Raw genomic sequence first — 20562 nt, 5'->3', positions numbered from 1 at the left:
GATGTTTCAAATCCTCATTAATGTTGTGTGACTGCCCTCTGCTGGGGCTTGCAGGATGTGCTGGAAGAGTGGCTGACCTGCCAGCGCTCCTGGCTTTACCTGGAGCCAATCTTCAGCTCTGACGACATCAACCGCCAGCTGCCTGTAGAGGGCAAGAGGTACCAGACCATGGAACGCACCTGGAGAAAGGTGATGAAAAGCGCCTACGACAACAAACAGGTGAGATACTGTAATCACAACACAATACAACGACAACCCACATCATGCTTAGATTGACTTCAATAGGGTTTAGTGTTGATACTGAGTGTAAACTAAATGTGTGTTGTGTGTGTGCGTGCCTGCATGTGTGTGTCTAGGTGATTGATCTGTGCCCGGACCCCCGTCTGTTGGACAGTCTGAGGGACTGTAATAAGCTGTTGGAGCTGGTACAGAAGGGTCTGAGCGACTACCTAGAGACCAAGCGTGGCTCCTTCCCCAGGTGTGCTGTCACTATTGACAGTGTTTCAGCTCTAACCTATGTGACTGTTTATTTAGATTCAGTATTACAGATGTATTTGATAGTTGTTGATTAATACCATTAGAAACAGCTTTGAATTGATATTTCTCAGAAATGGCAACATAGAGAACTCTATGGGTCTTTGTTTTGCCTTTGTAGGTTCTATTTCTTGTCTGACGACGAGCTCCTGGAGATTCTCTCCCAGACCAAGGATCCCACAGCAGTACAGCCTCATCTGCGCAAATGCTTCGAGAACATTGCACGGGTTAGTCTCTCCCTCTCTCTTTCTCCCTGCGCCCCTTTTCAATTATTCATTTTCTAGAGTTTTATCTCTTTCTATCCCCTCTCCTTCTCTGTGTCCCACAGCTTAAGTTCCAGTTGGACCTGCAGATCACTCATATGTACTCTGGGGAGGGGGAGGAGGTCAAGCTCTGCCTGCCAGTGTGGCCCTCTGGGAATGTGGAGGACTGGCTGAGGGAGGTGGAGAAGTCTATGAAGGCCTGTCTGAGGGACAACATCGAACGCTCGCTGAAGGTCTACCCACAGGTCAGCCCCCTACCCGATCTACAGTAGCAGTGCGTGGGTAAAATCACTGGGGAAGCCAAGCCAGGACAAAAAAAGCCATATTATAACCTATGTGTTGTGATAATTGCGTTGTTTGCTCTATGACCTGTTAGTTCATATGCCACCGTGATATATAGGCCTAAGGCCGAGACAATAAGAAGACAACAGTCACACAGTGGCAGAATAAATTCTACCACACCTTTGTTTCATCACAAAACCGGAGGTCAACATCTGTCTAGTGATGTCCACAAAGCATATTGAATGTAACAGTTACATAACCTACAGCATGGGCAATCAAGTTCATTTTTCAGACATTTTCGAACTAGTAAACAACTACTGATTTAGAACCATGAAGAGTTACCGCAAGTCACAAAGAAAACAGGAGCTGCCTCCACTATTCCAGCACCATTTAAACTTCAACATCATCAAATCACTTATGCTTAGTCTAATACAGTGACAACTTAAAGATACCAAAAACAATTTAGACCAATCAATGTAAGCTAAATATGTGTGGCTGTCCATGGTACTGATTTCTGTGCATGTGAGTGTGCATGTGAGTGTGCGTGTGAGTGTGCATAATGCATGATGTATAAAATGTATGAATTTATGGTTGGATCAGAATCGCCGGTGTAGTCATTGGCCAGTACGGAGAATGAAGTAAAACCAGAAGTCCAAATCTTTATCTCCATCCATGGCTAATTTAGGAAAGGGACGATTTTAACTAGCTAGCTAGCCATCAGAAGACAACGACACAACGAGATGCAACAATTCAAGTTTTTTCTGTCAATGACGTTTTGCTTTTGATGTGATGTGATTGGTGTGAAGCCAATTCCAAACTGGTTTCCCTTGACACTTTTTTTGGTGTGCCAGGACCAACCACAGTTGAGCTCACTCAGTTTAGCTCAACGCTGTTTGGCTATTATTTTAGAATGTTTTTATCAAGGGATGCCAAATGCTTTTTTGCTTCCCTTGCTATTGAATTCAATGCTATGGGCGGCAACAATGTCATATTATTTTAGGCCAGACAGCAACAGATACATGGGCTATACATACTGAGACAGAGGGGCGCTGTTTCACTTGCTTGGCTGCTCGGATGCTTTCTCCAGTGAGATACATTCAGCCTCTTGCAAATTGAAGGACAATTATGAAACACAGAGAGACGAAAGATGAATTATTTTATGTTTTTTTCTTGGCCAATCTATCAACCAGTTGTCAGAAAACTACACAGTTCAAACATGATTTTGTCTTACTGTATAGTCATCTGTTACACTGGGTTTTCTGATTTTCCAAATAGTGCCCAAGCTTTGTGAAACCCACTGACAACTGTGCTGTGTGTGTGTCCTCCTGTCCCTTCCCTTTAGCAACCGCGTACAGAGTGGGTGTTATCGTGGCCTGGGCAGGTGGTGATCGCTGGCTGCCAGACTTTCTGGACCACTGAGGTGTCAAATGCACTGGAGCAGGGAGACCTGACTGACCGACTCTATCCCCAGCTACAGACACAAGTGTGTATCCTAAGTTTGCACAAAGCTTGGCTAGACCCTGGCTATAAATGGGTTAGTTGACAACGTCACTAAAACGATGTGCACGCTTCCATGGGGAAGAAGTCAGCATGTTGTTGTGATTCTGGATGGCCAGATTGCTAGAAAGAATGACAAGAAACTGCCATGTGGGGAATCGTAAGTGGCTCGTTTCAGCTCGTTTCATCTTGTTCTTGATACCATGTCTTGTTTTGAGGTGTTTTGACTTATTTCATGTCAATGCTATGGCAAACATTCGCTAGCTAGCTAACCAACAATTGTAACGATGTATTTGAGAGACAACAAGTGCTCATTGTGCAAATGTATTTATGTTTTCAATAAACATTGGAGGCGAAATATAGCTTACATGTTGTCAACAATCTAAGCAAACCTCATCTGTTTTGTTGCTAAACAACCAACCCGTCTATATTGTAGCTGAAGTTCAGATGTGCAAGGAAAACATTTGGCATTTTAGTAATGCTCTTATCCAGAGTGACTTACAGTAGTGAGTGCATACATTTTCATACTTTTTTCCCTGTGGGAATCGAACCCACAACCCTAGTGTTGCAAGCACCATGCTCTACCTACTGAGCCATCTGGGACTGTCAGTATGGCTTCAATGGGCTGTGATATCATTGTGAAGAGTGTGAAAGAGCATATGTGACTGACAGTGTCCTCCCCTTGGTTATGGTGTAGCTGGGAGACCTGGTGCAGCTGGTGAGGGGCCGCCTGTCTAAAATGCAGAGAGCCGTTCTGTCTGCCCTCATCGTCATAGAGGTCCATGCCAAGGACGTGGCTGCCAAGCTGGTAGAGGAGGGTGTCTCCAACATCAATGACTTTGAGTGGATCAGCCAGCTCAGGTTTGACCTGCCCAACAAAACATACCTGCTGCTCATATGATGGACTTTTGCCTAAGAGAGCTAAAGAGTTGGGTTGAACCTTTGTGTCAAGATGACATGCAAAAATCTGTGAACATTCTAGATTCCCCTTAATGAGTATTTGTTGCTAGGTATTACTGGGCTCGAAATGACCTGTATATCCGAGCAGTGAATGCAGAGTTCCTCTATGGATATGAGTACCTGGGCAACTCAGGACGCCTGGTCATCACCCCACTCACAGACAGGTAAGCTTTAGCTACCCGCCATGGGTCTCAATGACTCTCGCCCTTGTTATGAAAGCATGTCTCACCCATAGAGCTAGATAGAGGACAAAAGCCTGTTTTAGCATGGGCAGCGCCATTGGGGACTTTCACCATTTTGAAGTAGTCAAATGGGTGGGACTTCCTATGTATTAAGGAAGGATCCCATAATTCCATCCAGGTGACCAGGTGGGATCAGCCAATTAATTATACTTGTGAGAAAACATTCCATAACTGCAGTTGGCAGTAAATCGCCAACCTTGGTTTTAAACCTGTTCAAACAACAGACACTAGATGGCAGTGTGCACCCTTTCAGTTTGTTTGCCAACTCATAGAAGTAGTAGAAGTAGAAAATGGAGATGGCCTCAATTGCGCTGCCCATTCTCTCACAGATGCCATAATGGGACAGATACAATGATGTGATGTCTATCTAAGGCTGAATGTCCCCCCCCCCCCAAAAAAAAATAAATAATAAAAATATTTTGGAAAGTGGTTATCCCACTGGCTATAGGGTGAATGCACCAATTTGTAAGTCGCTCTGGATAAGAGCGTCTGCTAAATGACGTAAATGTGCCCTTGAGCAAGGCACTTAACCCTAATTGCTCCTGTAAGTCGCTCTGGATAAGAGCGTCTGCTAAATCACTAAAATGTAATGTAAATGTAAACCAACCACTCGGTATGTCAATCGAGTCAATCTCAAACGCTAGCTTTCGAGTCATCAAGGGCTCCACGGCGCCTTTCGGAAGCCTCTTTATCAAGTGGATATCCTATGCCGACTGTGTCCTTGGTAGCTACTTCTTCCCATGAATCTTAGCATGGTACCTAGCAACAACAGTCACTACTACATCACCCTCAAAAATAGATTAAATCAAGATAAATCAAGAAATCTGTAATTAATTAATTTTCAAGTTTAATTTTGAGGATGTCTTAGTCAAGTGATCTAGCTAAGAAGGTTATTTCCGAAGTTTGATCATGTACATGAAAACTTGTCCAATATTATCTTGCTAGCTGAGCCTGAGCCAGTCACTGACTTATATATATACGAAAGTGAAGCTAACCAACCAGCTAGTGCAACACTAAATGCAATGCTCCTTCTATAAGCAAGCTAGCTAGTTAGCTAGCTACTGTAAAATGCACTGTTCCTTCTATAAGCAGTAGTAACATTATTTTATCACAATGAACAAGTTTTAATGAAGCAGTGTACAACCTGCTCTGCCCCGAGTCGGTACAATATCTAGTCTGCTGCTGCGCTGTGCATTTAGCTGACCCAACGTTACAACATAGCAATTGGTGCTTTGGAAACATGCTGAAATACAGACTGACTGCTGGGAACATGTCTACAACTTCATCAGCAAGCTGTCAAACTATCATAAATATGTGACAAGCTCCACGCTGTTTATAAGTGCAGTGCCCAACATTCATAGCTAGCGGTAGATAAAATTCCATCCCAGTGTTTGTCAGTGAAGCTAGCAGCAGGCAGGCTACAACAGCTGATGAAATCACTGGCGAACTGATATACATGCCATTTGATAAAGGGCTTAGGGGCCAAGTGTTCGGTTTGAGATTCAGCTTAAGTCTGTGGTCTCACCCCTCTCTCCCTCCCCCTCTCAGGTGCTACCTGACCCTGACAGGGGCACTGCACCTGAAGTTCGGAGGGGCCCCTGCGGGTCCAGCAGGGACAGGGAAGACAGAGACCACTAAAGACTTGGGGAAAGCCCTGGCTATCCAGACTGTAGTCTTCAACTGCTCTGATCAGCTGGACTTCATCGCCATGGGCAAGTTCCTCAAGGGACTAGCCAGGTTAGTCCTTATATAAAACACCAAACCAGTAAAAATATAAATTGAATGTGCTACAAAAGAGCACAACACATGCTTTCATCTACTCATTGAGCTAAATCCTGTTGAATGTATTTAAAGTGTTTTGTGGGGCTATGCTGACTGTGATCTACTGTATCTCCTGTAGTTCTGGAGCCTGGGCATGTTTTGACGAGTTTAACCGCATTGATGTGGAGGTGCTGTCAGTGGTGGCCCAACAGATCGCCACCATCAATAAGGCCCAGCATCAGAGGGTGAACAAAACATACACAAACACAGTCATAGACAACATATACTCAGTCAAAAGTACATACACACATAAAAATATTACAGTTTTGTATGTTTGTGCGTGCATTCGTTTGTGTGTTTGTGTGTCTCAGGCGGAGCGATTTGTGTTTGAGGGGCAAGAGATCCCACTTGTTGCGTCTTGTGCTGTTTTCATCACCATGAACCCTGGTTACGCCGGCCGCACTGAACTACCAGACAACCTTAAGGTAGCTACATACAATTGCCCAAAAACATTTAACAGTTCACAACCCTGGCAGGGTATCGTAAAACAAAGCACTGAGGTGTGACTGTAACACATTACATTTCTATCTGTTTGTCTTAAGGCACTGTTCCGTCCTGTTGCTATGATGGTCCCTGATTATGCTATGATCGCTGAGATCTCTCTCTACTCCTTTGGCTTCAGCGACGCTAAAGTCCTTTCCAAGAAGATCACCACCACCTTCAAACTGTCCTCCGAGCAGCTCAGCTCCCAGGTGGGGCCCTAGTCTACTTAGAATCTTTGCCCCGGTCCCCATACCCACAGCATGCCTTAATGAGGGTCAAACTCCATATACAGTGCTCTATTTCTGTGTGAAAGTTTGACATCTTGCTGATGTATATGTGTGCAGGATCACTATGACTTTGGTATGAGAGCTGTGAAGACCGTGATCTCTGCTGCTGGAAACTTGAAGAGGGAGAATCAAGATATGAATGAGGTTAGAACAGCACTTGATATGCCTAAATACACTGACCAGGCTATCAATAACCTGATGTAATCGGCCCCGTCTCCCACGTCTAACTTCCAGGAACTAATCTGTCTACGGGCCATACGAGACGTCAACATCCCCAAGTTCCTCCAAGATGACCTCAAGCTCTTCAATGGCATTGTGTCCGATCTCTTCCCCAATATACGGGAGGAGCCCATCGACTACGGCACCCTGGAGAAGTCAATCCGCAACGTCTGTGCCAAGAAGAACCTCAAGGATGTGGATGGTTCGTACTCTATGGGGACACAGATAGCTTGTTTTTGTACTGTCTAACCTACATTTTATCTGCTTATGAGTGATACTGTGCTATTGATATGAGAATATAGGTATAAGTTAGGAGGGAAAGAAGAAAAATGTTTTAACATGGCTTATGATATTGTAGTTTCCCATGTGTAAATGTAGGATACATCACCAAGTGTATTCAGCTGTATGAGACCACTGTTGTGAGGCATGGACTGATGTTGGTGGGACCGTCCGGCTCCGGAAAAACCAAGGTCTGCATAAAAAAAAAACTCTCCTTACCAGCAGCACATGATATACAGTATATGTCTGTGTATGCGGAGGCTGTATTTGAAAATGATTCTGGTATGACAAATGAATGTAAAGTATTGCCATTGGCTTGGTTTGTGTGTCAGTGTTATGAGATCCTAGGGACAGCGATGACGGCTCTGCAGGGCCAGGTCTCTGTGAGTGGTGGTGTTTACGAGGCTGTACAGACCTATGTCCTCAACCCCAAGTCCATCACCATGGGACAGCTCTACGGGGAGTTTGACCTGTTGACACATGAATGGTGAGTAATTGCTCCATCTGCACATAACAGAGCATCGCATACCATCTGTAGATTTGTGCACTTACAGTCCATAAACACTCATACACCTGGTACATTGCAAACACACATACAGTAGATAGCATATTGAATATCCTGAACACTCTCACACGTCCATGCACACACACTCATGCCTCTTCTCCCTCTGTGTCTCCCTTCAGGTCGGATGGCATCCTGTCCTCTCTGATCCGTGGGGGATCGTCCTCCATGGACGAGGAGAAGAAGTGGTACATGTTTGACGGGCCAGTGGACGCTGTGTGGATCGAGAACATGAACACTGTGCTGGATGACAACAAAAAACTCTGCCTGAGCTCTGGAGAGATCATCAAACTCACAGACGTGAGAAACCTTTACATCTCTTCTCTCAGCTTTCCCTCTCTCATTTTGTTCCACACCTGATACCAGTTATGCACATTCAGAATACATGTGTGTATCCTCCTCCAGGTGCAGACGATGATGTTTGAGGTGCAGGACCTGGCTGTGGCGTCCCCGGCCACAGTGTCTCGTTGTGGTATGGTGTACCTGGAACCCAGCATCCTGGGCCTCACGCCCTTCACTGAGTGCTGGCTGAGGACGGTCCCCAAGACCCTGAGGCCCTACACAGACCAGCTCAATTCCCTTTTCACCAGGTTCCTCCAGGTAACACAGAGGGCCGCTCAACAGGCATTTTACCAATGTTTATTCCACTTTACAACTGTATCATAAGTGACATGTGAGTGTCTGGCTGTGTCAGGCCTTGTTCTGTAGGGCCTCAGGGGAAATTGAGTATGTGTGTCTCTAGAATTCCATCACATTTGTAAGGAAGTCTGTGAAAGAGGTCATCTCCTCCATGGACAGCAACCTCACATGCAGTCTGCTCAAACTGCTGGACTGTTTCTTCCAACCCTTCATCCATCGAGAGGTCAGTGAACACCGGTCCATGCCACAAACACCCACACAATCTACCCACCATCAGGAGACAGAAGAGATGAGTGATCAGCTGAGGTGAAGGAGATGTTCATCTCTTGATGACTAGTCTGTGTGTTTGTACTGTGTGTTTGGCCAGGGGGAGAGGCCTCTTCTGCAGGAGAAGCTGGACCGGTTGAAGGAGCTGATTGAGCCCTGGTTCATCTTCTCTCTGGTGTGGAGTGTGGGAGCCACAGGGGACGCCCCCAGCTGCCAGTGCTTCAGTGCTTGGCTCAGGGGCAAGATGACAGAGGAGAAGGTTGAGTTGTGTTTTCCAGAGGAAGGCCTGGTGTATGACTACCAGCTTGATGATGCAGGAATCAGCAACATGGGAGACGAAGAGGAGGAGGACAGAGGGAGGAAGGTGAGCATTTCAAAAACAAACGTTCTAGAAATACCTTTAGAGACATAAAGGACCATGCAAGTGACATACATCCTGTTGTGTAGGTGCACTGGGTCAGTTGGATGAAATCTGCCCAGAACGTGGTCATCACGCCAGAGACCAGCTACTCTGACATCATCATACCCACACCAGACACAGTCCGCATTTCCTTCCTGATGGATATGCTGCTGTCTAACAAGAAGCCTGTAAGTGCCCCCCAATAATGCACTAATAAATCATTCCTGGTGAAAGCTTTTGTCAGTGGAATGGAGGAGTCTTTCTGTGAGTAGAGTTGTTCTTAGTCAGAGGCTCTGTGTTGACCAGGTGCTGTGCATTGGACCGACTGGCACAGGAAAGACCCTGACCATGTCTGACAAGCTGCTGAAGAACATGCCTGCTGAGTACATCACACACTTCCTTATGTTCTCTGCTCGTACCTCAGCCAACCAGACACAGGATTACATCGATAGCAAACTGGACAAGAGGTAAGCCTTTTAGCAACATCTCTCTTTGTACTGTATGATCTGTGCTGTAATGTCTAAAGGCAGTCTCATTCCTTTATAAACTGACCTCTCTAACAAAAGCATGTATTTATCAGGCGTAAGGGTGTGTTTGGGCCTCCCCTGGGGAAGTATTTTATCTTCTTCATTGATGACCTGAACATGCCCATTCTGGAGACCTACGGGGCCCAGCCCCCCATCGAGCTTCTCCGCCAGTGGATGGACCATGGAGGCTGGTATGACAGGAAGCAGATAGGTGAGGACCCTACCTCCAAAGCTGTGTCTGCACATCCAGCTCCCATGGCTCTGTGAAGGCCACCACATTGAACTCTGATCTGTCCTGCAGGCACTTTTAAACACCTGGTGGACATCAACTTTGCGTGCGCTATGGGACCTCCAGGAGGGGGCAGGAACCCCATCACCCAGCGTTTCACACGCCACTTCAACTTCCTCTCCTTCACTGAGATGGAGGACGCCAGCAAGAAGAAGATCTTCTCTACTATCCTGGGCAACTGGATGGGTGAGACGGCCTGACTGCCGAAAATTAATCCAACTGATGTTCATTTTGGTGAAGGGTTGAGGGAGGCTAGGTATGGTTGAGGCACTAGTCACATTGAGGAGGCAGTTTGTTAAATTGCTGCAATCCTTTCTAATAGATTTTTTGCTTTCTTACAAATGGAAATATAAGTAAAAAGGAACCAGGGAGTAAGTCAGAGAGGGAGAGAGAGACAGAAGAAGGACAGAGAAAGAGAAGACTGACGCTCTAGAAATGTGTTACCTATGCATAATTATTTTAGTAATTTATGTAGATTATTAATAAGAGTAGGTGAATTGCATTAAGGATGTTGATGAAATTCTTGACAGAAATTCTAAAGTATTAAATTGCTACTGGTCTTTTACACACATAAAAAGGAAAGTTGGGTCTCCAGATGTCTCTGCTAATTTTATATCCAACCCCTCTCCCATCCCCCTCTCCTCCCTCAGGACCTGTTCCAGAGATCCAGCCTCTGAATGGGCCTCTGGTGGACGCCACTATCCGTGTCTACACCACCATCACCTCCCAGCTCCTTCCCACACCAGCCAAATCCCACTACACATTCAACCTTAGGGACCTTTCCAAGGTCTTCCAGGGCATCCTGATGGCTGAGGCTGCCAAGATAGAGGTAAATGACTGTGGGTTCAAACAGAAGATCATACAGTAAAGAAACCCTGAAAGGCTCTTCAAACTGATGATGTGCTGCTTGTTTTAATTCTCAGGACAAGATGCACTTGCTGCAGTTGTGGTACCATGAAAGCTGCCGGGTGTTCCAGGACCGGCTGGTGAGTACTGAGGACCGGGACTGGTTTGATAAGCTCCTACAGGCCCGCATTGAGGAGTTTGGCTGCAGCTTTGAGGATGCTGTGCCCTGCCAGCCGGTCTTGTTTGGAGACTTCATGATCCCCGGAGCTGACAACAAAGTCTACCAGCTCATTGAGGACAGGGAGAAGGTGAGACTTCACTGCTAAACTTAAAGGGCAACTCCACCACTTTTCAACCTCATTTTCATTATCTTCAGCACAATTCCAGTGTCAACATACAGTATGTGAAAACAGCGCATTTCTACAAGTTCTACCCGATGACATCATCAAAAGTTAAAGCATTTTCAAACACTATGAGATTTGTGGTGACGTGGGGAGCAAGAAAATACCCTCCCTTGGGCTTGAAACTCGTTGCAGGTTTTGAAAATCACTATTTTTTCAGGACCTTTCTTCTTATCTTTTTAACCACATATCATAGAAACACGCTGTTTTCACATGTGTAGACACTGGTTTGGTATTGGAGATGATGAATATGAGGTTGAAAAGTGGCGGAATTGCCCTAGGATAGTAGTGAGATTTATGGGTGTTTTTCATCCCATTACTGTGTTGTGACTCCCACAGCTGGCCAGAGTCATGGAGGAGTACATGGACGACTACAACCAGATCAGCACCACCAAGATGAAGCTGGTGCTCTTCATGGACGCCATCCAGCATGTGTGCCGCATCAGCCGCATCCTGCGCCAGCCCCTGGGAAATGTCCTGCTCCTAGGGGTCGGGGGCAGCGGGCGCCAGTCACTCACCAAGCTGGCCACCCACATGTGAGGCTCATACCTTCTATTTTATCAGACATCTGAAAGTATGCTACTGTGATAATAGGGTGTTAATATGTAGTTTTACACCTCAGGTCAGACTATGAGTGTTTCCAGATTGAGCTCGCTAAGAACTACGGCTACACAGAGTGGAGGGAAGACCTCAAGAGCATCATGCTGAAGGCTGGCCTGCAGAATGTACAGATCACCTTTCTGTTTGTAGACACACAGGTGAGGAATTTTTCACAGTGTCAGCACTTACACATACCCACTTATCAACATGTCCTCTAACCCTGTGTGTTTGACCTCAGATCAAGAGCGAGTCGTTCTTGGAGGATGTGAATAACATCCTGAACTCTGGTGACGTGCCCAACCTGTATACGGTGGACGAGCAGGAGCGCATCCTGACCGCCATGAAGCCTGTGGTGCAGGACCTAGGACAGCAGCCCACCAAAGCCAACCTCATGGCTGCCTACATAAAAAGAGTCCGCAGTAACATCCACACCGTGCTCTGCATGAGGTCAGTCTCATGTCACCGTACCCTTACATGTATATCTGCCTAGCATGCCTACACTGTCACTCTAGCGCACACACTCACTCACACACTCGCACTAACACTTACATACACACACTCACCACCACACACACACCCACCCACCACTTATGCTGCTGCCATACTGTTGACTATTATTATTATTTCTCCTGCTACCAGGCACTTTCTCCTAATCCCCGCCTACATGTACATATCTACTTCAAATACTCCAGTATCCCTGCACATTGTACATTTTGGTACTGGCACTGACCCTGTATATAGCTTCCTCTCTTATTTCTTATTTCTTTATTATACAGTTGAAGTCGAAAGTTTACATACACCTTAGTCAAATAAATTTTACCTAATTTTTTCCCCAATTCCTGACATTTAATCCTAGTAAAAATTCCCTGATTTAGGTCAGTTAGGATCACCACTTTATTTAAAAAATGTGAAATGTCAGAATAATAGTAGAGAATTATTTATTTCAGCTTGTATTTCTTTCATCACATTCCCAGTGGGTCAGAAGTTTACATACACTCAATTAGTATTTGGAAGCATTGCCTTTACATTGTTTAACTTGGGTCAAACGTTTCAGGTAGCCTTCCACATGCTTCCCACAATAAGTTGGATGAATTTTGGCCCATTCCTCCTGACAGAGCTGGTGTAACTGAGTCAGGTTTGTAGGCCTCCTTGTTCGCACACGCTTTTTCATTTCTGCCCACACATTTTCTAGAGGATTGAGGTCAAGGCTTTGTGATGGCCACTCCAATACCTTGACTTTGTTGTCCTTAAGCCATTTTGCCACAACTTTGGAAGTATGCTTGGGGTCATTGTCCATTTGGAAGACCCATTTGCAACCAAGCTTTAACTTCCTGACTGATGTCTTGAGATGTTGCTTCAATATATCCACACAATTCTCCTTCCTCATGATGCCATCTATTTTGTGAAGTGCACCAGTCCCTCCTTCAGCAAAGCACCCCCACAGCATGATGCTGCCACCCCCGTGCTTCACGGTTGGGATGGTGTTCTTCGGCTTGCAAGCGTCCCCCTTTTTCCTCCAAACATAACGATGGTCATTATGGCCAAACAGTTCTATTTTTGTTTCATCAGACCAGAGGACATTTCTCCAAAAAGTACGATCTTTGTCCCCATGTGCAGTTGCAAACTGTAGTCTGGCCTTTTTATGGCGGTTTTGGAGCAGTGGCTTCTTCCTAGCTGAGCGGCCTTTCAGGTTATGTTGATATAGGACTTGTTTTACTGTGGATATAGATACTTTTGTACCTGTTTCCTCCAGCATCTTCACAAGGTCCTTTGCTGTTGTTCTGGGATTGATTTGCACTTTTCGCACCAAAGTACGTTCATCTCTAGGAGACAGAACGCGTCTCCTTCCTGAGCAGTATGACAGCTACGTGGTCCCATGGAGTTTATAGTTGCGTACTATTGTTTGTACAGATGAACGTGGTACCTTCAGGCGTTTGGAAATTGCTCCAAAGGATGAACCAGACTTGTGGAGGTCTGCAATTTATTTTCTGAGGTCTTAGCTGATTTCTTTAGATTTTCCCATGATGTCAAGCAAAGAGGCACTGAGTTTGAAGGTAGGCCTTGAAATACATCCACAGGTACACCTCCAATTGACTCAAATGATGTCAATTAGCCTATCAGAAGCTTCTAAAGCCATGACATCATTTTCTGGAATTTTCCAAGCTCTTTAAAGGCACAGTCAACTTAGTGTATGTAAACTTCTGACCCACTGGAATTGTGATACAGTGAATTATAAGTGAAATAATCTGTCTGTAAACAATTGTTGTAAAAATTACTTGTGTCATGCACGAAGTAGATGTCCTAACCGACTTGCCAAAAGTATAGTTTGTTAACAAGACATTTGTGGAGTGGTTGAAAAACAAGTTTTAATGACTCCAACCTAAGTGTATGCAAACTTCCGACTTCAACTGTATATAGTTGTATTTGTATTAGTTATATTGTTTTGATATTTATTACTGCACTGTTGGGTAGAGCTTGCAAGTGAAGCATTTCACTGTTCTTGTGCATGTGACAATAAAACTTGAACTTGAACTGAACTGCTCACTCACAGCATCTGAAGGGTACATTAGATAACTTGAACCTCTACTCAGTTCTCTTTACATCTCTCCACCCCCTTTTTGTTTTTTTTTACCTCACTTCCATCTCTTCCCTCACACATCTTCTCTCCACCTCTCCGTTCCTCCCCTATCTTCTCTCCACCTCTCCGTTCCTAACCTATCTTCTCTCTACCTCTCCGTTCCTCACCTGTCTTCTCTCCACCTCTCCGTTCCTTACCTATCTTCTCTCCACCTCTCCGTTCATCACCTATCTTCTCTCCACCTCTCCGTTCCTCACCTATCTTCTCTCCACCTCTCCACCTCTCCGTTCCTCACCTATCTTCTCTCCACCTCTCCGTTCCTCACCTATCTTCTCTCCACCTCTCCATTCCTCACCTATCTTCTCTCCACCTCTCCACCTCTCCCTTCCTCACCTATCTTCTCTCCACCTCTCCGTTCCTCACCTATCTTCTCTCCACCTCTCCGTTCCTCACCTATCTTCTCTCCACCTCTCCGTTCCTCACCTATCTTCTCTCCACCTCTCCCTTCCTCACCTATCTTCTCTCCACCTCTCCCTTCCTCACCGCGCCCCTCCTCCTTGCCTCTTTTCCTCCTCTCCCCATGTCTAGTCCTATAGGGGAGGTGTTCCGTGCACGGCTCAGACAGTTCCCATCTCTGGTGACCTGCTGCACTATAGACTGGTTCAGTGCCTGGCCAGAGGAGGCCCTCCAGTCTGTGGCTGCCTCCTTCCTCTACGAGCTGCCAGAGCTGGAGGCCAGCCCCACCGTAATGAAAGGCCTGGTGAGGAGAAGCAGAGAGAGTGTTTGTGTTTGTGTTTGTGTTCTTGTCTCCTGCCAGCCTCCCCTCACCACCGTTGTGTCCCTATCTAGATTATGATGTGTGTGGAGATCCACCAGATGGTAGCCAGGAAATGTGCACAGTACCTGGCTGAGCTGTCCAGATACAACTATGTCACGCCCAAGAGCTATCTGGAGCTGCTCGCAATCTTCTCCGCTCTCATCGGCCGCAAGAAACAGGAGCTACACAGTGCCCGGCAGCGCATGAAGACTGGCCTGGACAAGGTGAGAGGAGGAACCCTCAATGCTACAATGTTTTTGTATTTCTTCTATTCTGCATCTTTTGCTTCAAATCTATTTTGTGTGTTGCTTTAAATGTGTGTCTGTGTTCATACGGGACTGCGATTAACCGTGTGATTTGACTGTATCTGTGTGTGTTTGTGTGTGTGTGTGTGTCTGTAGCTATTGAGGACTGCAGAGGATGTGAGTAAGATGCAGGAGGAGCTGGAGATGATGAGGCCTCTGCTGGAGGAAGCTGCCAAGGACACAGTGATCACCATGGAGAAGATCAAGGTAACTTAGACCAGGAAACCTCATCAGGCTCTTCAAACGCCTGCGTATGCTGTATCCTTTATATAGCACATTAATTATGTACGTTGATCTTCAAGTGTGTGTGTGTGTGTGTGTGTGTGTTGACAGGTAGACACCGTGGTAGCAGAGGAGACCCGTACGGCGGTGCAGGCAGAGGAAGCCAAAGCCTCCCAGAAAGCGTGTGTGGCCGGGGCCATCGCTGAAGACGCCCAGAAAGACCTGGATGAAGCGCTGCCAGCTCTAGACGCCGCCCTCACCAGCCTCAAGTCACTCAACAAGAACGACGTTGTTGAGGTGACATTATTTTGCCCAGTGATGGTTTATGGTTGTACTTGTACTTTTGGCTTGTAGTTTTTCCCAGATTGCTCAGTACTGTATGAGGGTTGGTGTACTCTATGTAATGGTGTGACTGGGGCTCGGTTTCTCTAGGTGAGGGCCATGCAGCGCCCGCCCCATGGGGTGAAGCTGGTGATAGAGGCTGTGTGCATCATGAGGTCCATCAAGCCTAAGAAGGTGGCTGGAGAGAAGCCGGGCACCAAGGTGGACGACTACTGGGAGCCTGGCAAGGGCCTGCTGCAGGACCCCGGAAAGTTCCTAGAGGGCCTCTTCAAATTTGACAAAGTATGTCAGTGTCCTGAGGACACGTTATCCCAAACATTTGTACAGGATGTTTTGGATGTTAGGCTGTTTGTTAGTATTTTGTGTGATAGCTTTTCACTTTCTTTCAGTTTAAAGAGAGCTTTTTGACAGGAATCATTTTGGCACTGATCTCCTCTGTAGGAAAATATCCCAGACTCCGTGATCAAATTAGTACAACCCTACATTGATAACGAAGAGTTCCAGCCAGCCAACATTGCCAAGGTGTCCAAGGCCTGCACCTCCATCTGCCAATGGGTGCGAGCCATGCACGTGTACCACTTTGTGGCCAAGGGTGTGGAGCCTAAAAGGGTATGAATTTATTTGCTTTAAATGCTGCCCTCTCTTGTACAACAAGACTATTGCATCTGTAAATGCATTTATGTGAGTGTTGATATGTGTATCTTTCATTCCTGTGTGTCTCTGTGTGTGTGTGTGTGTGTGTGTGTGTGTGTGTGTGTGTGTGTGTGTGTGTGTGTGTGTGTGTGTGTGTGTGTGTGTGTGTGTGTGTGTGTGTGTGTGTGTGTGTGTGTGTGTGTGTGTGTGTGCAGAAAGCTCTGCAGGAGGCCCAGGAGGACCTGGCTGTGACCCAGCTCATCCTGGACGATGCCAATGAGAAGCTGGCACAGGTGGAGGAGGGCATCACCACGCTGCAGGCCAAGTACCACGACTGTCTGGCCAAGAGGGACGAGCTGGACAACAAGTGCCAGCTGTGTGAGAACCGCTTGGTCCGCGCAGACAAGGTCAGAGAGAGAGAGGGAGACAAAGTTCACTGATAGCAACACACATATTTGCACTGACTTGGCAGGTGCAGGACAAATCTAAAAGGAAATAGAGGCCAGACCAAACACTGTTGACTTGGATTTTTACCAAAATTTACCAAAATTACCAGATATTTTTATTTATCTGGGTAATTAACTGGTAATTTTGATAATCCTGCACCTGGTTTGAAATTTTGGTAATTTCAATTTGAGTAATATATTAAAAATATATATATTTTTTATTTATATCTGTGTCCATGTTGTCCATGATTTTCTGGTAGATAGACCATATGGTTCAGGAGAAAGTAGCAGGACTTAATTTGTAAATTGGGAGGTGCCGGAACAAAAATGAGCGCGAGGGGAGAGTGATCTGAGGAGCTCTGAGGTACCAGAACGCATGAAAAAAAATCACCTTTAGAATAAAACATTGCATGCATATCATCGCATTTGTGTAGTGGCGTATAGTAGGCAGAGGCACTTTCAGAGGTTGCACACATGGGAAAAAGGTTTTGTAGCCTAGGTTCTGGTAAAAATGTGCCCGGTGTAAACGCATAGCATGCAATTCTATGCCAATTTATATGGCTGCAGAATATTTTTTAATACTGCAAAAATGATCGAAATGACAGACTCCTTTAACACTGACAAACTGAGAATATGAGATCGATTGAAAACGACCATGTCTTGAATCCATGAATAGCCTAGGCCTAGGTGTGTGGAGACACATATTGTACAATATGAGGAAATTATAGTCCTAAAAAACTTTCCACTTTCACTGACTCACTCAATGATGCACAGCTCACTGGCCGATGTGCTAGTGCCAAAAGCCTATCTCGCTCTATCAGAGCAGAGAGAGGGAGAGAGATCATAGAAAGTGTATTATGGGTGTATCTCATTCTAGTTCTGTAAGGGATACAGGCACACTTCTCTCTCACCACAGCAACGGCCACGCGTTGGTCTCTAGGTTACAATGTTGCGCAAACCATAAACCTGGGCCGGCCCAACCATAATCAATTCTAGAATATCAGACGTGGGCTAAAAATACTACATTTTCACATGTACTTTTTTTTTGCGGGCAGCAGAATTAGAGGAAGCAACTCAAATGAACTCTGATCACTTTTATTTGAATCTTTACATTTCAAACAGTGAAAATTATTTTTCATGCCTCGAGAAGTACCGGATCCTGGCATATAGGTTACGGAAAGAAACCGTCCAAAACGGAGAGGTGACGGATCCTGTTCCGGCTCAAAGCACTGCAAAATAGCCTAATTAATGAAAAAACATCTAATGACTTCTAATGTAATTGCAATGAATTCTGCAACTCTTCCAACTATTGACTTATTTCACAACTGGCCCCGAAACATTTACAGCAGAGATATGTTGACATACTTAAAGGGCGACTCCACTTCCTGATTTGGCCTCGTTTGGTTTATTAAGAAATGCTAGCGGCCATGACTGAATTCAAACGTGAGTTGGTTTCGAGGTGTGGTTTGATGTGGGTGTCTCTTGTGTGTGTTAGCGGGTGGGAATTAGCTTCACCCAGCTGGTGTGCGACTGTGGCAAAGTTGGTTTGACTTTGGATAGCCTATCTCTGGGGATACAGTTGAAGTCGGAAGTTTACATACACTTAGGTTGGAGTCATTAAAACTTGTTTTTCAACCACTCCACAGATTTCTTGTTAACAAACTATAGTTTTGGCAAGTCGGTTAGGACATCAACTTCGTGCATGACACAAGTCATTAACAATTGTTTACAGACAGATTATTTCACTTATACAGTGGGGGAAAAAAGTATTTAGTCAGCCACCAATTGTGCAAGTTCTCCCACTTAAAAAGATGAGAGAGGCCTGTAATTTTCATCATAGGTACATGTCAACTATGACAGACAAAATGAGATTTTTTCTCTCCAGAAAATCACATTGTAGGATTTTTAATGAATTTATTTGCAAATTATGGTGGAAAATAAGTATTTGGTCAATAACAAAAGTTTCTCAATACTTTGTTATATACCCTTTGTTGGCAATGACACAGGTCAAACGTTTTCTGTAAGTCTTCACAAGGTTTTCACACACTGTTGCTGGTATTTTGGCCCATTCCTCCATGCAGATCTCCTCTAGAGCAGTGATGTTTTGGGGCTGTCGCTGGGCAACACAGACTTTCAACTCCCTCCAAAGATGTTCTATGGGTTGAGATCTGGAGACTGGCTAGGCCACTCCAGGACCTTGAAATGCTTCTTACGAAGCCACTCCTTCGTTGCCCGGGCGGTGTGTTTGGGATCATTGTCATGCTGAAAGACCCAGCCACGTTTCATCTTCAATGCCCTTGCTGATGGAAGGAGGTTTTCACTCAAAATCTCACGATACATGGCCCCATTCATTCTTTCCTTTACAAGGATCAGTCGTCCTGGTCCCTTTGCAGAAAAACAGCCCCAAAGCATGATGTTTCCACCCCCATGCTTCACAGTAGGTATGGTGTTCTTTGGATGCAACTCAGCATTCTTTGTCCTCCAAACACGATGAGTTGAGTTTTTACCAAAAAGTTCTATTTTGGTTTCATCTGACCATATGACATTCTCCCAATCCTCTTCTGGATCATCCAAATGCACTCTAGCAAACTTCAGACAGGCCTGGACATGTACTGGCTTAAGCAGGGGGACACGTCTGCCACTTGCAGGATTTGAGTCCCTGGTGGCGTAGTGTGTTACTGATGGTAGGCTTTGTTACTTTGGTCCCAGCTCTTTGCAGGTCATTCACTAGGTCCCACCGTGTGGTTCTGGGATTTTTGCTCACCGTTCTTGTGATCATTTTGACCCCACGGGGTGAGATCTTGCGTGGAGCCCCAGATCGAGGGAGATTATCAGTGGTCTTGTATGTCTTCCATTTCCTAATAATTGCTCCTACAGTTGATTTCTTCAAACCAAGCTGCTTACCTATTGCAGATTCAGTCTTCCCAGCCTGGTGCAGGTCTACAATTTTGTTTCTGGTGTCCTTTGACAGCTCTTTGGTCTTGGCCATAGTGGAGTTTGGAGTGTGACTGTTTGAGGTTGTGGACAGGTGTCTTTTATACTGATAACAAGTTCAAAAAGGTGCCATTAATACAGGTAACGAGTGGAGGACAGAGGAGCCTCTTAAAGAAGAAGTTACAGGTCTGTGAGAGCCAGAAATCTTGCTTGTTTGTAGGTGACCAAATACTTATTTTCTACCATATTTTGCAAATAAATTCAATAAAAATCCTACAATGTGATTTTCTGGATTTTTTTTCCTCAATTTGTCTGTCATAGTTGACGTGTACCTATGATGAAAATTACAAGCCTCTCTCATCTTTTTAAGTGGGAGAACTTGCACAATTGGTGGCTGACTAAATACTTTTTTCCCCCACTGTAATTGACTGTATCACAATTCCAGTGGGTCAGAAGTTTACATACACTAAGTTGACTGTGCCTTTAAAGAGCTTGGAAAATTCCAGAAAATGATGTCATGGCTTTAGAAGCTTCTGATAGGCTAATTGACATCATTTGAGTCAATTGGAGGTGTACCTGTGGATATATATAAACTCAGTGCCTCTTTGCTTGACATCATGGGAAAAACAAAAATAAATCAGCCAAGACCTCAGAAAATAAATTGTAGACCTCCACAAGTCTGGTTCATCCTTGGGAGCAATTTCCAAACGCCTGAAGGTACCACGTTCATCTGTACAAACAATAGTACGCAAGTATAAACACCATGGGACCACGCAGCCGTCATACTGCTCAGGAAGGAGACGCGTTCTGTCTCCTAGAGATGAACGTATTTACATTTACATCATTTAGCAGACGCTCTTATCCAGAGCGACTTACAAATTGGTGCA

General features: G+C 45.2%; 1 protein-coding gene across 2 annotated transcripts in view; it reads left to right on the top strand.

The window, feature by feature from the left end:
- The window catches only part of dnah1 (dynein, axonemal, heavy chain 1), a 53016-nt gene that overhangs the window by 11857 nt on the left and 20597 nt on the right, over window positions 1-20562 (top strand). For both annotated transcript variants that reach the window (XM_041887691.2, XM_045222947.1), the window contains exons 22-56: window positions 55-219; window positions 357-478; window positions 656-761; window positions 863-1042; window positions 2422-2562; window positions 3274-3437; window positions 3587-3700; window positions 5327-5515; window positions 5679-5784; window positions 5911-6024; window positions 6142-6291; window positions 6427-6513; window positions 6604-6790; window positions 6967-7058; window positions 7200-7354; window positions 7552-7729; window positions 7835-8029; window positions 8172-8291; window positions 8436-8699; window positions 8783-8923; window positions 9042-9202; window positions 9316-9473; window positions 9564-9737; window positions 10202-10380; window positions 10475-10705; window positions 11138-11334; window positions 11421-11556; window positions 11637-11845; window positions 14565-14736; window positions 14826-15017; window positions 15195-15305; window positions 15432-15617; window positions 15753-15944; window positions 16104-16271; window positions 16511-16702. In XM_041887691.2, the coding sequence (XP_041743625.2) occupies window positions 55-219; window positions 357-478; window positions 656-761; window positions 863-1042; window positions 2422-2562; window positions 3274-3437; window positions 3587-3700; window positions 5327-5515; window positions 5679-5784; window positions 5911-6024; window positions 6142-6291; window positions 6427-6513; window positions 6604-6790; window positions 6967-7058; window positions 7200-7354; window positions 7552-7729; window positions 7835-8029; window positions 8172-8291; window positions 8436-8699; window positions 8783-8923; window positions 9042-9202; window positions 9316-9473; window positions 9564-9737; window positions 10202-10380; window positions 10475-10705; window positions 11138-11334; window positions 11421-11556; window positions 11637-11845; window positions 14565-14736; window positions 14826-15017; window positions 15195-15305; window positions 15432-15617; window positions 15753-15944; window positions 16104-16271; window positions 16511-16702 (5628 nt within the window). The remainder of the gene's footprint in view (window positions 1-54; window positions 220-356; window positions 479-655; window positions 762-862; window positions 1043-2421; window positions 2563-3273; window positions 3438-3586; window positions 3701-5326; window positions 5516-5678; window positions 5785-5910; window positions 6025-6141; window positions 6292-6426; window positions 6514-6603; window positions 6791-6966; window positions 7059-7199; window positions 7355-7551; window positions 7730-7834; window positions 8030-8171; window positions 8292-8435; window positions 8700-8782; window positions 8924-9041; window positions 9203-9315; window positions 9474-9563; window positions 9738-10201; window positions 10381-10474; window positions 10706-11137; window positions 11335-11420; window positions 11557-11636; window positions 11846-14564; window positions 14737-14825; window positions 15018-15194; window positions 15306-15431; window positions 15618-15752; window positions 15945-16103; window positions 16272-16510; window positions 16703-20562) is intronic.

The sequence above is a fragment of the Coregonus clupeaformis genome, chromosome 10 (genome assembly GCF_020615455.1).
Source record: "Coregonus clupeaformis isolate EN_2021a chromosome 10, ASM2061545v1, whole genome shotgun sequence".
NCBI lineage: Eukaryota > Metazoa > Chordata > Actinopteri > Salmoniformes > Salmonidae > Coregonus > Coregonus clupeaformis.
This window is presented reverse-complemented; position numbering and strand designations above follow the sequence as displayed.